A 14395-nucleotide genomic window follows, 5' to 3' on the forward strand; every position below is an offset into this window, starting at 1 on the left:
TCTAACTAACTCCATTTCGGAGATAATCAATCATAAATTTTTATATTATAAGGCCCTTACGAGCGTGTACACTTGCTTTAGGACCTGTTTACTTATTAGTTAGTGTTTAGTGCGAGTTCATACATTTGCTACTAAACGTACGTACTATCTCGGACGATCGATGTTAGAAATGACATTGATATGTCACAGTTTTCAATTGTTTGGTTGAGTTAAATGTAATGCCCGTGTTACAACAACGCTATATGCAACATTTAGTTACTTTTTATAAAAATAAAAATAGTAAAAAAAAAACAAAAAAAAATATTTTTTTTGAAAATTAACTATGCCATTTAGTTTCCTTAAACGTACTTACCGAAACCCCGGAGTTAACGCAATTCAATAAAAACACGGTGTATAAAGGTCTACAATATTTTTTTTTCTAAATAATATAGTTGGTACTTCATACTAGAAAACACAAAAATAAAGGATAAGGTATCCTATACGCATACCAAATAAGTAAGTCGCAAAAAAAGTTTTTGCACATTGTAACCTCTTAAGTGATTGAATTGCAACTTACAGGAAATAATACTTTTATTAAAGGGGGCTTTTAATTTAAAAAAAAAAATACTCTAAGGATTTTACGTGGAAGGGCCGCTTTTCCTTGAAAACACGGCTACGCTCTTTCATTGAACCATTTCCGATTGAAACATTGTTAGAAAACAACATATGTTTTATGTTAGCTATAAACTCTGGTCCAATAACTGTTGATCCATTATCTCCCTACCCGTCAGAAGATTTTAGGTTGCTAAAACATTAGAATCCAGCTACGAGTGTATGGTGTCTTGGCAAGGGAATACCACCTTATTTCCATTGTAATTGCCGCATTTGAAACACTCATTGTGATTTGGCTTTTATTCAAACGCCATTACTGCCATTAGTGTTATACATTTCAATTTCTAGATACGTCCTGCACGTCTTTCAAATAAATGTATATTTGTGTAAAAGAAAAATTAACGGAGCTTAAATTAAATATACAATTAAAAACTTTTCTTCCAACATTATGAGCATATAAGAGGTCTTCAATAGGTCAGGAGTCTTTTCGGACGCAGCCTGTTATTTCCATGATTCAATTTCTTAGAGCTTGGCATCCCGACAGTTAAGTTAACACCGTAAACTGCTTACTAGACTACTAGGCACAAGGTATATCTATAGAATGTGTGACCCTCTGACGGATCACGCAGCGTCACTGCTGGGAGACCAAGATCTTACACAGCACAGGATAGTTCTTGTATCTGAATCTGACAAACAACTATCTCCGATACGCATAACCTAAACCCAAACCTGACAAAACGAACGCAATTCTACCATTCCCATTAATGAAATCTGTGCGTCGACCATCCATCACATTTTCCCCATTTTTAAAAGTATATTTCTTTGTTACAGCGACAAAATTCCAAGAGAACCTACTGAAGACCATGATTCAGATCGAGAACACATTCTTCGAACTGGGCAGGACGTGTCAGAGGAATTGTCTGATCATCTGCGATAGGGGAGCTATGGACGCGAGTGCATGTAAGTGTCTTAATCGAGGTCTCAAGCCTTGCTTTCCAAGACTGTCGAATATGAAACTGAAATATAGTCGATATAGACCAAAACATACTGACATGAAATTGTAAGTGTTAAAGTAACACAATTAATAGACTGCATATAGAAATCAAACCATACCTACATATTCTACATAGTTTTTTTATTATTATTATTTATTTAGGTAAACAAACAGTCACTACAAGAAAGGAATAAATATAAAGTATTTTAAACACTGTGTACAGTATGTGTAACCAACAACACCGTTCACCACTTATTAATTATAGTTGATCTTTAAATATACTGGAAGTGTCTTGCAGAGCTTCCTTGTATGGGTACGACTAGACTAAACAGTAAAGTGATAAGGTATACTGAAGTGCTTGTGATGTTCAGTATGATTATGACGCGGGTTGTAAAGTGAATCTATTAGATATATTTAATATCTTAACCATTGGAAGGGGAATTAGAAGAATATCGCGTTTTTGTTTTATAATAATATCGTTACCTCACCATATATGCATAACAAACATACCTAAACTTATAGGTATGATTCAACAAGAGCAAACACATGCATTACAACTGATAAAACAAAATCCCATTTAACAAATTACGACTTTAAAGTCACAAATGTCGGTTATATGTCTGCAATTGTTCATGTAGTTCTGGCGTGATCATGTCCACTTGTTTTGTCGCTATTTTAAGATGCTACCTTATATGGTTTTACTTGTTCGCTTTTTAAATAGCGTCACAATAATGTTTACCCTAGCGCCAACATATTATAGTTTACTTTCCATAATAACAGCCAATATTTTACTGATATTTTTTTGATGTACTACTCGGAATGTAAAGCCGGGAGTTGGACTAGGCCGACTTATGTAAGATTGTTCCCAAATATTTATTAAATCATCGGTTCAAGGTCGTCAGGATGGAACCGGTTATCGACTGGCCGGTTGCTCTGCCGATGCACACACGTGCCCACTGATGCTCGTTTCAGCAATTGTATCAAACAATAATGACAGACAGCATATGGACTTGTGAGGGGTGCCAATCTTTTCACTTTTGAGTTTGCATTATTTAAAAGACATACACTCCTTAACACTGGAGGCCTATCAGATAGTGATATCTTGTTATATATAGATATCTGTTAGCTGTCAACAATCGCATTTCTGGTTGAAGAATCAACAGAGAATATCCATTGCATAACCGTTTCATTACAAGATTATAGAACTAGCATCGCCTTCCTGATCTCAAAAAAGGCATAATAAAATCGCAAGACATAGCTATGTTGCATACAGTGGGACGGGATTTCCATCCGGTGGCATTCTCAAGAAGCCCAGGGACCGCCCGGCTTCCCTGATGTAGGCATTTGATTTACGAAAGCGACTCTAATCTACTTGACTTGACGGTATTTTCCTGTAAGTGATTGTGTAGCCAATAATCATGCGGTAAGCATAAAGATGCCGGGGATTCCCAGTTAAGTATTTCGGTTAATTATTATAGCAAACAATGTTGTGGTGAATAACAAACTGATTGGTAAACGGAAATCCGAAATAAGGGGAAACAAGGTTTTGTTTATATTAGGATAGGCCGTTGTGTATGAAAATCCGAAGTATTCAATTCAAGCTATTAATATGACATTTCCAACGAATGGGTAAAAACAATGTTTAGAAAGAATAAATAGGTACATACATAAGACAGCGGTTTTTTTTTCTGACTATGTCATCTCAACGAGAAATGTGCTGTGTGGAGCAGTACAGTGCGTGTCAGTTGTGTATACAAATTAAATCTAACCATGAACCAGACATGACATAACTTGCCACATTTACGCGCAATTGTTTTTCAACCACACTTCTTTAGATAGCTCATTTCTGTACCTACTAATTTGTCCATGAAACTTACTACTTTATGGTTCTACTAGTAATAGTAACTCGAGGGCACCAGGCCTTCGACTCTCCCGTAACCCTTTCGCGGATTAAAAATCAACGGCCGGAGCTTGGAAACATCTATACCAGCGTATTCTAATCGACCATTGTTTAATTTCAGTTATATCAAAGGAGAAGTGGGAGGCGATGCTGAACGCCAACAGCTGGAACAGCGTGGAGCTGCGAGACAACCGGTACAACCACATTGTGCACATGGTCTCCGCTGCTAATGGGGCTGAAGACTTCTACTCTACTGAGGTAATGAGAAAAATATTTATACAGTCCGTGTTATTAAGCTTAGAATAAATTTAAAAGTGAAAAGCTTGCTAGCTATGGATGAGGTCTTGGTGGCTCAGTTCGCAGAGCGCTGGAATATCGATCCAGAGGCAGTAAGTTCAAGTCTCACCCAAGGCAGTAATTTTTACACTTTAAATATATTCTAATTTATTTATTTTTTAGCAAGCAGAAGCGTCTACGAATGATCCTATTAATAGCATCGTTCGCAGACGTTGCTGCTTGTTCAAAATTAATTTAGTCTGTGTTATGTTTAGCACTTTCGAGTCCCAGGCTCTGTTTAATGTTCAACAGAGTTTACCCTCATTGTATAACTTAGCATGCCTCTGTTATATAGCTCTTTCTTTGTCATTATATCAATTAGCAAATGTTTCTTAGACTTGGTTATTAATGTTTCTATGTTCTAACTATAAATATGTTCGCTTTAGTACGCCAAATGTTATATGCACTTAGCGCACTCCATAGCGCTTTTCTTGATAAAATTATCATAACATTCATAACACAAATAATCCTCCCTTAGCGGGACAAGATAAGCAAATCCGAAACATTCCGATTTATGATAATATTGATAATTGAAAATAGACTTAAGCCTCTTCGAAGGCCAATTGTACCAACAATCAGTGAGAAAAACCCCATTGTGTGGAAAGGGAATGGATTTTTTATCAAAATAAATATTGCGATAAGAGATGGCGTGATAAGTTTATGTATAGTTTACATAGAAAAATAATTAAAGTATAATAAGATAAATACTGATACTTAAAAATGTAATAAATATTTTTTATTACATTTACAGAAACTGTGCTTCGTAAAACGGCAAATATTAGGAATCTCTGTATAGTTATACAAACGCAGTATATGCCAATTACGGTAGCCCCTAGATAAGTTTAGTCTTATCAGATCGTATGATTCAAGCTGTGCCTGTGAAAAACGCAAGCAATGTTTCCACCTAATGTGACATTGACATATCGTTGGCTTATAGCCATTTTCCCGGCGATAAAGTCTTGTCGACTTTTTCACATCATGACCACGTGAAGATAACCATATCGTGATGTCTCGTTTCAAGGTTGCAAATTATAAAAACAAAGTATGACTCTACGTACGTCATGAGTCACTCAACACATGCATATGTAAACAGAAGTGTTGTTTGTTTACAGGACCACGCGTGCCGCTCGGAGGGCGTGGAGCTGGCGAGAGAGCTGGACTACAACGCGGCCGCCGCCTGGATCGGCCACCCCTACTTCGACGTCATCGACAACTCCACAGACTTCGACAAAAAGATGAACCGACTCATCGCCTGCGTCTGCCAAAAGATCGGCATCGAGACCGGGGACCGGCTCAACGTCAACTCCAAGAAACGCAAGTTCCTCGTCAAGGGGCCCCTCCCGCCGGACTCGGAGTTCCCCGCCTTCCAAGACTTCGACGTCGTTCATAACTACTTGCAGAGCGATGTCCGTAAAGCCCAAGTCAGGCTCCGCAAGCGCGGACAGAAAGGCCACTGGTCGTACATTCACACGCTTCGGAAGTTCCATCCCAGCAACGGGCAGTCCGTGGAGGTGCGGACGCAGCTCACGCACAGAGACTACTTGAACATGCTGCCGCAGCGCGACGACGCCCACTTCACTATCTTCAAGAAACGCCGGTGCTTCATCTTCAACAATCAGTACTACCAGCTGGACATCTACAGGCAGCCCACTCACCCGAGGTGATTTGTCGTTCTATTATCTCTGTCAAATATGTTTACGTATTCATACTAGTATATATGCATTAATGACAATAAAATTGTTGTTATTTAGAGTCTTATTATTTACGACCTCGAACAAAAATAGCAGCTCAGCTTTATACAGGTAAATTTTGGCATGGGCTTGACTTCGTAGTGATAGATTAGTACTTAGGTTGTATATATTTTTATATTCATTTTTTCGTTTTTCATAAGTAACGCTTGTTAAAAGACATTGTAACGTTGCAGGTGCCGCGGCCTGGTGCTGCTGGAGACGTACAGCGCGGCGTACGACCAGGACTCGCTGCTGGCCACGCTGCCCAAGTTCCTGGCCATCGAGCGCGAGGTGACGGGCGACCCCGCCTTCTCCATGTACAACCTCTCGCTCAAGGAAGACTGGAAGACCTCGAAAAGGTACTATGCGGGCCAAAAAGACGCGGGCACTGAGTGCCATGGTGAGTTATTTATGTGCTTTTATATCATCCTATGTTGCCATTTACAAATTTTCATATCCTATGCCATCCTCCATCCTTAATTTAAAAATCCATTTTGAGGTGCATTCGGTTGGAATTCAGATTTTTCACTTAGATAAAATGTCACTCAAACCTAACCAAATAATATAGAAAAAAAAAACATTTGTAACAAACGTGGCAATATAGTAAGCAAATATGATTCATGTAGAACTGTGTAATAATAGGCACCAGAAGGAAGACCAGCACTGGCCCAGCCAGGCTGGCACCACGCTGAGTCGGGACCATTTCGTGGCTTATATGTTATGTTACTTGTTTTGTTTTCTTCTTTTATTTTGCCACGAATAAACGCTCTCTACTCTAGTTCTATTGTGATAGTATTCATCATAAAAGCGATGTTTTTTCATCACTCTGAAATTGAATTCCACCCGTTTGGACCATATTTTACAGCAATATGTGAAAGGCTTTTGACTATAGCTGATTTACTCCTAGTTTCCTTCTAGTGCGAGACGTCTGTAGTTGAGTTGCCAGGCATATATTGCTGAGAAATTATTACTCTTATATTCCCTATTATTCCAAATATGTTTTCATGATTTCCCGAGGTTGAGTTTGAGTAACTCGACGGTCCTGAAAGTCGACATTAAAAATGACAAATGTTCTATTTTCGGGTTAAAAACTTCGCCCTTAATTTAATATAGTGTTACTCGTATGTTTGCATGATCATATTATAGAAACATAGAATCTTAACACTGGCGTAATTGTGATAGATTAGCTAGTCACATTAGTGTAGAGCATTAGTTCATAGACAAATTTTATATTTCCTAATTCAATTTATATTTTGTAGCACTTTCCAATGTCCCGCACCGTAGTGAGTGTCGTGCAAGTGAGCTTCCTCTTGCCCCGCGACGGCGCCCTTTAAATATTAAAGACGCGTAATTTTACAGATTCGAAAGCTGTTATTCTGGGACATAAGTTGTCCGATATCAATTCGACCGATACCTCTAATTTGGACAACACGAATTTAGGAGCGGCAACTAACAAACACAAACCAAGTGATAGTAAACATTAGAAACTGTAGTGTTCGATACGATGTGACTAACATTATTCCGCCAGTGTTCAGATGAGAGTGCGAGGGGTTAAACGTGGTTTTCTTTTGGTTTATCAGGGCAGGATAAGTGGTCGTTGAATGGTCACGCTGACAAGCTCAATGGGCATGCGTGTAAAGTCAATGGGCACGGTGAAAAGTTGAACGGGCATGCTAAGGTCAACGGGTGTGGCGAGAGTGTGAACGGCCACCTCGGGAACTCCCTCGACGGCCACTCCATGGATCTCCCGTCACCAAAGATTCCTAAAAAGGTTGCTGTTAAGATTTAAATCGCCTTTACGTACCTCTATGTATACTAGGTAATTTTAGGAATATCTTTTTTCCACTTCTCGATGCTAAACTGTACTAAGGCGGAAACTTAAAATATTTGAAGAAACAGTACTATTGAAACCCGTGATGTATAAAACGTGTACTTATTCGTTATGAATTTATAATTGTATAAATTGCCAAATGAAACTATTTTTTATAGAAAATATGTATCAAATGAAATACCCAATGCACTTAAAGTGACTCAGGATACTTAAGACATAGCTTAACTGTTTCATATTGTTTGTGCCTTTACAACAAGTTGTATATTTGAATATATTTCGTGTTTATATCATCTATGACATGCAAATAAACTGTTAGTACTTAATTATTGCAATAATATTATGTGCTTAGTATTGTTGCGGTTTAGATTATTGTGAAGTATTTTAGGTTTTATTTTACCTGATACTATATAACATTTGTTTTTTTGTTATAGATCAAGATCCTAGAGCCGCCAGAACAGGGAACTATTACTATTACATTTTGTAAGTAGCCACATCAATTGGAGAGGCCCAACCATCCCCCAGACCTAACGAAACTTTATGTGGGTCTGGGGGATGGTTGGACCCCTCCAATTGGTCTGACTACTTACAAAATGGTTTGTGATAGTTCCCTAAGTGTCATATATAAAAATCAAGAGTGAGAATATAAGTAATTTCTTTTTTGAAGCTTGAATGAGTCAGGATAAAGTTACCGCCGGCGGAAATGGTCTGGCAATGTTGACTATCAATTTTTAACAATAGTTTCTAAAACATACTTACATAAAAATCAACCATGATTAAGAAAAGTTACTATTCATTTTACCAACCTTTAACACCTTGTACCGGAGAAATGACCGTCGGGCCAATATAGCAAGTATACAGACATTAAAAGTACATACTAACACTATATTATCCCATACATTTTATTAATGAGAAAATAAGTTCTCTTGCTCTGGGATCTTGGACTACTGTAAGACTTATCAAAAAGGCAAACTCGAATAAAATTAAATTTTATATGAAATCAGAACACCATCATTAAACTTAATTTGTAGATTGACTAGTAAATTTATATGTCTTGGTGTTGTAACGTGACTGTAGAATGTTTAACTTGAAATCGTTTTAGGGGTCCAACGTGAACTCCAATCAGAAAAGGTACAAATACACCCCTAATAATTATAGTGGCCTTTTTACCAATGAAATTCATATGCTAGATAATTTATTTTTATGACAGACAGAGTTACTATTGTGTGGCATAGTAAGTAATTGATGTAGAAATTGATGTCGTCTAAAGATATTTTTGTTGTGTCGGAATCAAATGAAGATCGTTTTATAGTAATTTAAAAAGTATTGAAACCGTCACTAGTGTAATTTATAATTAATTAAGATGTGAGTATTACTCTCAACGGATTCTGCTCAGCCCGGAGCTTGGCCACGGTCCAGGCTATCTAGATGGCTGTGCTATGTAATTTTACGATTGATAAATATACCACCAATGTTGGCTGTAAAATCTAACGCCAAGTAAATATATCTTGTAAGCTTTTTGGACGTAAAAACTCTAAATTGCATGTCTATCTGCATTTTATCTTCTTCATTAAAGAGAAATGCGACCTTGAAACTTTGTTTTTATTTATACCCAAAACCAAGATCCATTTTTTATTTTGGATAAATTTAATTATAAATTATAATTTTATCAAGATCCATTGATTGAATAACAATTATATGATAAAGGCAGACAAAGTTAACTCCGCATGACATTTGCAATGACAAAATGAGTTATTCCCACTACAGCTAAAAAAGTGCAGCTTTTAGTTACCGCCAAGTTGTTAAGTACCTTCTTCCCTAGACTGCTAGTCCCATTTACTTGGGGTCGGCCCTCCTCATCCGCATCCTCCACTGTGCAGGATTTCGTGCGGCGTTTTTGTAAATTTGAGCCTCTTTAAGGTCTCTTTCGACTGTCGTCAGAAGTCGGCGGGTGGTCTTCCATGGCTGCGTGGCTGGGTTACAGGCAGGTTCAAGGCCAGTTTTACCGGGTGGACTTCTTCGCGTCTTTGGACGTGGCCGACTGGCCGTACCATCTACGGCGTTTTTCTTTGGCTTTGTCGATTATTGGTGCGACTCTAAAACTTCCCCTAATGTACTCATTTCGGATCTTATCCAAGTGTGACACCAGTTGACCATCGTAGCATACGCATTTCGGTAGTGTGCAACTTGTTAAGGTGGTATTTGTTTAAAGCCCACAAACAAATACCACGTTTGCTGTTTTGTACAGTATTCTTTTGGTTTTTAGCGGCATTTTGTTATCTACCTATCTGATTTGACCGGCTATATCTGCACGCATATGACGGTCGTTCTTGTCTACGTGACAGCGTGATAAAACGGTGTCCGTCGCTTTCTATCCCGCGGCGTTAAGTGACAGTTGTTTTATCACGTGGATAAAGCCAATGAGTGAGTAAGTATATTCAAACCATCCATAATACGCTTGCAGGATTGCCTATAAAAATGGAAATAAGTAAAAGGAGTTATTGTATTCAAGACTTTTTAATGCTATCCCGAATTTTTTGTTCTTTGTACATTTTTATGACTTTCTTGCCTGGCACTATACCCTGGCTGAGGCCAGGTCTCTTCAGCTTTTTCCTGTCTGCTTCACCCTCCCAAGTATCTTCCTCGTTATCAAAAACCACCTGTGGTGGCGGAACAGAGGTCATTGTCCCTGAACTTTCGCAAACAACTGTTTTCAATTTCTGAAATGAAAGAATTCGGTTTTGACATAGCATGTGGTGAGAAAGAGTAACAGTATGGTACTAGAGTTAATTACGATACAAGTTCAGAAAATAGGAAATTCGCAACGAGTGATGATAAATTAAAACAGGACCGAAGGGAGTGTTTTAAATCGACACGAGTTGCGAATTACCTATTCGCACATGTATCATACAACGTTTTACAGTACATATGACCATTTAAATTTTCGACATAGTTACATAATGCGCTAATTTACGCATTAGTGCGGAAAAGCAGCACCAAATGTACTAAGTATAAAAATAGTTTGTGAGCTTGTGAAGAGTTATTGCGGTGACTAATCTGCCTTACTAGGCCATGCCAATAATGGACAAAATGCATATACATATAAAAATCTAATAATCATATGCTTCTCTTTTGCTTTATAATGTGGAAAACTACCGGTCAGGCTAAGCTACTACAGAGTGTGCAAGTGTTATTTTAACACTTTCACTGCCAGACAAAAAACGCGCACTACCCCAGAAACCGGTGGTCTATAGCTGCGTACAAAACAACCCGCCCAGCGGTTCACGAGCGCCCACCAGGTGGGTTCCCGGCAGTGAATGTGTTAAATGTCATAATTTCATAGGAGTTTGCTGTTAATGATAAATTGACATTACTTCCACACTGCTATCAAACACGCTGCAGAGTTAGGTTAGCTGACCCTATACAGAAAAGACTAAAAATAGTTACAGTAGCCATTAGATATATTAGTGGCCAAAATATTCAGAAATATATGAAAAAAAAAATCATTTTTAAGATGTTGATGTTCAGATATACATTAGCACTTGGGCCACTCTGATATACTTCATTGCGACTGGAAGTATAGATTTATCTGCACAAAAGTTGAAATCATTGTAAATTGCAGGTGTTAAACTTTTATAAGGCATTTTATAAGGGTGTCAAAAATTGTAACAGTTCAAAATCATGTGGGAAATATATTCCCTCTGCCAAAAGGCTGAAAGTAGGGGTGTTAAAGGTGTGTAAAGCAATATTTTGAATGGATACACATTTGTCTTTGTGTAAGGTTAATAAGTTAATTAGCTTTTCCCATGACTTTGTTCATATAGTAGTAGAAGTTGGCAAACTGCAATTCCCGAAAGCAAAGCACTAGGGAATATTACACAAAATTCTGCATAGATGGCGCCACTAGCACAGACTATACGCGCATGTAACACCTATAGAGTTGCAGCTGGCCATAGGCTACGGTGACATCTTACCATTTTGCACAAAAGATTCCTATGGGTTGAAATGTATCTGCAAGGGCCCCTGCAAATCATCATAAGACTGCTTACCATCAGGCGGGCCGTATGCTTATTTGCTACTGACACGGTATAAAAAGAAAACTAAGAATGAGGGCCTTCCATGTAACACAAAAATTTAGATTTCGTTATTTGCTTCTCTATCACTCTTGCATATGCAAGTGATAAAGAGGAAGATTTATCTAAGAGTTTCCTCATACATGGATCCATGTTCCGGCATTCGAGGGCTTGAGGGATGAATTATAATATGTAGTTCCAAGTTTCTTTACCTGTTTTTCTGCCTGTAGTTCCTCAGCCGTTTTCTGAATATCAGAATCATGTGCATATTTGCAGTTGTGTCCAAACCGACACCTGCCTTTCCGGTAGTTCCAGCATATCTTTTTGCCGTTGATCATCTGTGTGTTGTCTTTACCTGGAACCTTAACAGTCATGGCCTATGTACTTGACGATTGTATGCACAATTAGATACAAAGTTTTCCTACATTTGACCTATTTTTATAAAGATTAAATTATAGAAACGGGAAAAAGTCGATGGTAAAATTAAAACTTAATACGCGATTAAGTACCGCTTCTATAATTGAATAATGTTTAAAAATCGTATAAGATTAAATCACTTTAAAGATTAAATGTTACACTAAAAGAAAACTTTCATCATATTTGTAAATAAGAAGAGCATATATAATATTGTGAAAAAAACAAACATAACTCTGTCTACTTTTACATGAAGTTGTGAAGGTTTAATTTTGGCTGTAGTTTTAGGTGGATTTCTTTACAAAATCTCCTAGTTTTAAAAGCAATAGAAAGTCAACATATACCATTTTGACATGTTTCTCCAATATCGCTGCCTTAGCTAATTCAGCTTCGACGAATGGGTTCGAGAATACAGAGGTATGTAGCGAGCTCTCTCCAAGAGCTGGTTTTGGTAACTTTGGTTTGGAAGCATCCTCAGGTCTACAAAAAAACATTAACGCCTAAACTAAAAATTTGATGTTCATAGTCCATGCATGTCTAATTGTCTATAAAAATTCAGCAACAATAGATATTACGAAAGCATGAAGATTTCAAGATTGTGCAAGAGGGCATGCATTGAATACTCACTTTTCGTCTGGAGATTCTTCGTTATCCTCATCAGAACTCCCCGACGAAGACGTACCGTAATCTAGTAAAGCGTTCATTTTCACAAAATTTTAACATTTAATTCATGCAAGCTTCACGAGCTTGTGATTTGTTTATGCTTCATTTCTCGTTCGTGCACACTTGTACAGATAATATTAGGCGTCCTAGAGAGGTCGCGTATAAAATGAAATAATGAATGGTTGAGAAAATAAAATGAAATAATTCTTGCCAACCTACAGGTGAAAATAATATTAAAAAAAGTGTTAAAGCCTTAACAGACTACCGCACCAGACAGGGACCTTGTAAAATATCTCTGTCGCTCTAACTTATAGCTTTTTCCTTAACGCACGTACGGCGACCACCTTACGCAATACACACTATCGATGCGTGTGCCGCACCACACCAAGGTTGTGGTCCGGTACGATAATCTGTAGACACCTTTATAAACAAAGTAATACCACAGTAAAAAACTCAGTTTCTTTGGTAGTTTCTATTACAAAAAAAAAGTATGATGGCAATTTGTTTATTTTTTTAAACATGGTACAACAAGACCGATTTCTCGGTAAATAAGAAGAAAAAAAAAATTATAACCATCCCAAATTTTTAGGAGCTAGTACTAGTGTAAGAGAAAGACGGTATGATTCTCTATAAGTCGATATGTTTGATATTAGACAGGGCCAAACTATATGTATAAGCAATTAAGTAAGCATGTATTTAGTAAGTCCTAATGCTTTTGTTCCGGTTTCAGTAAAACATGTAGAAAGATTTGTTTACGAACAAAATAACTTATGGACTCTTTCTTTGTGATACCTAGGGTATTTTTTTTGCTTTTGAATCTAGAAATTTTCTTTAATTTCTGAGTTCAAAACTCGAATTTGCAAGTGCGCGGGGTTTTTCTAAGTATGGAACGAGATATAAGTAGTTAAACGAAGTGCAGCTGATCTAAGTAGGTAGAAGCAAAAAATTTCACAAGAAGTTTTTTTATGCTTTATGACTGTCCTTCATCGATTTAACAGGCCAAGGTCCAAATATGAAGCCTTTTTTAAGGTCGTAACATGTAATCTCTGTCTGTACTGTACATATATTTCTTACAGATGTGCGTTAGAAATAGACCAAGGTGGAATTAAAAAGAACAAAGTAAAGTTTAAAAAGAGAATGCAGACCTCGACATCGCGCTTTAACCTAAACTGAAGGCTAGGCTGTAACCACCAATGTCTAGATATCTCTCGAACATGCAAGAAATACAGCACAAGAAGAAAGGTTGATGAATTGATGCGATAGGCCTCTTGATATATGGATGGAAGTCCTCGAACGATACCGCGTTGCATGTGGTTTTCGCAGATTTTCGAAACATTGCCGATTACTGAGGATATTTATATTCAAACCATCGATCAAATGCAATGTATCAAAAATCGCATATAATATCGGTGAGGTTTAAAGAGCCAAGAGTCCATTACAGAATTACAGACGAACTTAGAGATGCAACGGATAGTTGTTTGGCCAGATACCGAATACTGGATGTTCGGCCTGACCGCCGGCCGAATATTCGGAGATGCGGCCGCCGAATATTTTGGAACATTTTGAATTTTGCAGGTGCGCGTCGTGCAGATTTTGACATGTTTTGTAGTGAACGTTCGCGCAGACTCATTTCTAGGTTTGAAACGAGTTTTATCATGTTATTATGTGCGCTCGCATATCTTGCTATTAAACAAATAATACGTTGGAAGTGTAACGTAAATGTTACGTGTGGATTTTTATAGTATAAACGATGACTTAGATTATAATCGTGACTATTTTTCAGATTACATTTGTTTACCCCAACCCAAAATCAAGCATTGTTACTATCCGGTATCCGGCCGGATAGTAACATTGCTTGATTTGACG

The 14395-nt window shown here is 37.6% G+C and overlaps 2 protein-coding genes across 8 annotated transcripts in view; one reads left to right on the forward strand and one right to left on the reverse strand.

Annotated features, from left to right (window-relative positions):
- The window catches only part of LOC133521181 (TRPL translocation defect protein 14), a 37111-nt gene extending 28138 nt beyond the window's left edge, over positions 1 to 8973 (forward strand). For 4 of the 7 annotated variants that reach the window (XM_061856000.1, XM_061856003.1, XM_061856007.1 and 1 more), the window contains 5 exons: positions 1423 to 1551; positions 3607 to 3743; positions 4934 to 5481; positions 5746 to 5951; positions 7132 to 8973. In XM_061856000.1, coding sequence (XP_061711984.1) covers positions 1423 to 1551; positions 3607 to 3743; positions 4934 to 5481; positions 5746 to 5951; positions 7132 to 7340 — 1229 coding nt within the window. In that variant the 3' untranslated portion in view covers positions 7341 to 8973. The other 3 variants (XM_061856005.1, XM_061856001.1, XM_061856004.1) reach the window with 3 other exon arrangements.
- A 904-nt stretch (positions 8974 to 9877) lies between these two features.
- LOC133521184 (uncharacterized) lies at positions 9878 to 12660 on the reverse strand. Its single transcript, XM_061856010.1, has 4 exons — positions 12494 to 12660; positions 12211 to 12346; positions 11665 to 11814; positions 9878 to 10099 (listed from the first exon to the last, which is right to left on the reverse strand). Exons 1-4 carry the CDS (start codon positions 12568 to 12570, stop codon positions 9887 to 9889), a joined length of 576 nt encoding a protein of 191 aa, XP_061711994.1. The 5' UTR covers positions 12571 to 12660; the 3' UTR covers positions 9878 to 9886.
- Positions 12661 to 14395: the final 1735 nt, after the last annotated feature.

The sequence above is a fragment of the Cydia pomonella genome, chromosome 9 (genome assembly GCF_033807575.1).
Source record: "Cydia pomonella isolate Wapato2018A chromosome 9, ilCydPomo1, whole genome shotgun sequence".
In the NCBI taxonomy this organism is placed as follows: Eukaryota; Metazoa; Arthropoda; class Insecta; order Lepidoptera; family Tortricidae; genus Cydia; species Cydia pomonella.

Coding starts and splice junctions, on each gene's coding strand:
- LOC133521184 (XM_061856010.1), bottom strand. CDS start 12,570: ATGAACGCTTTACTAGATTACGGTACGTCTTCGTCGGGGAGTTCTGAT. Junction 12,347..12,493: donor GAAGAATCTCCAGACGAAAA/GTGAGTATTCAA, acceptor GTTTTTTTGTAG/ACCTGAGGATGCTTCCAAAC. Junction 11,815..12,210: donor TGGAGAAACATGTCAAAATG/GTATATGTTGAC, acceptor ATGACTGTTAAG/GTTCCAGGTAAAGACAACAC.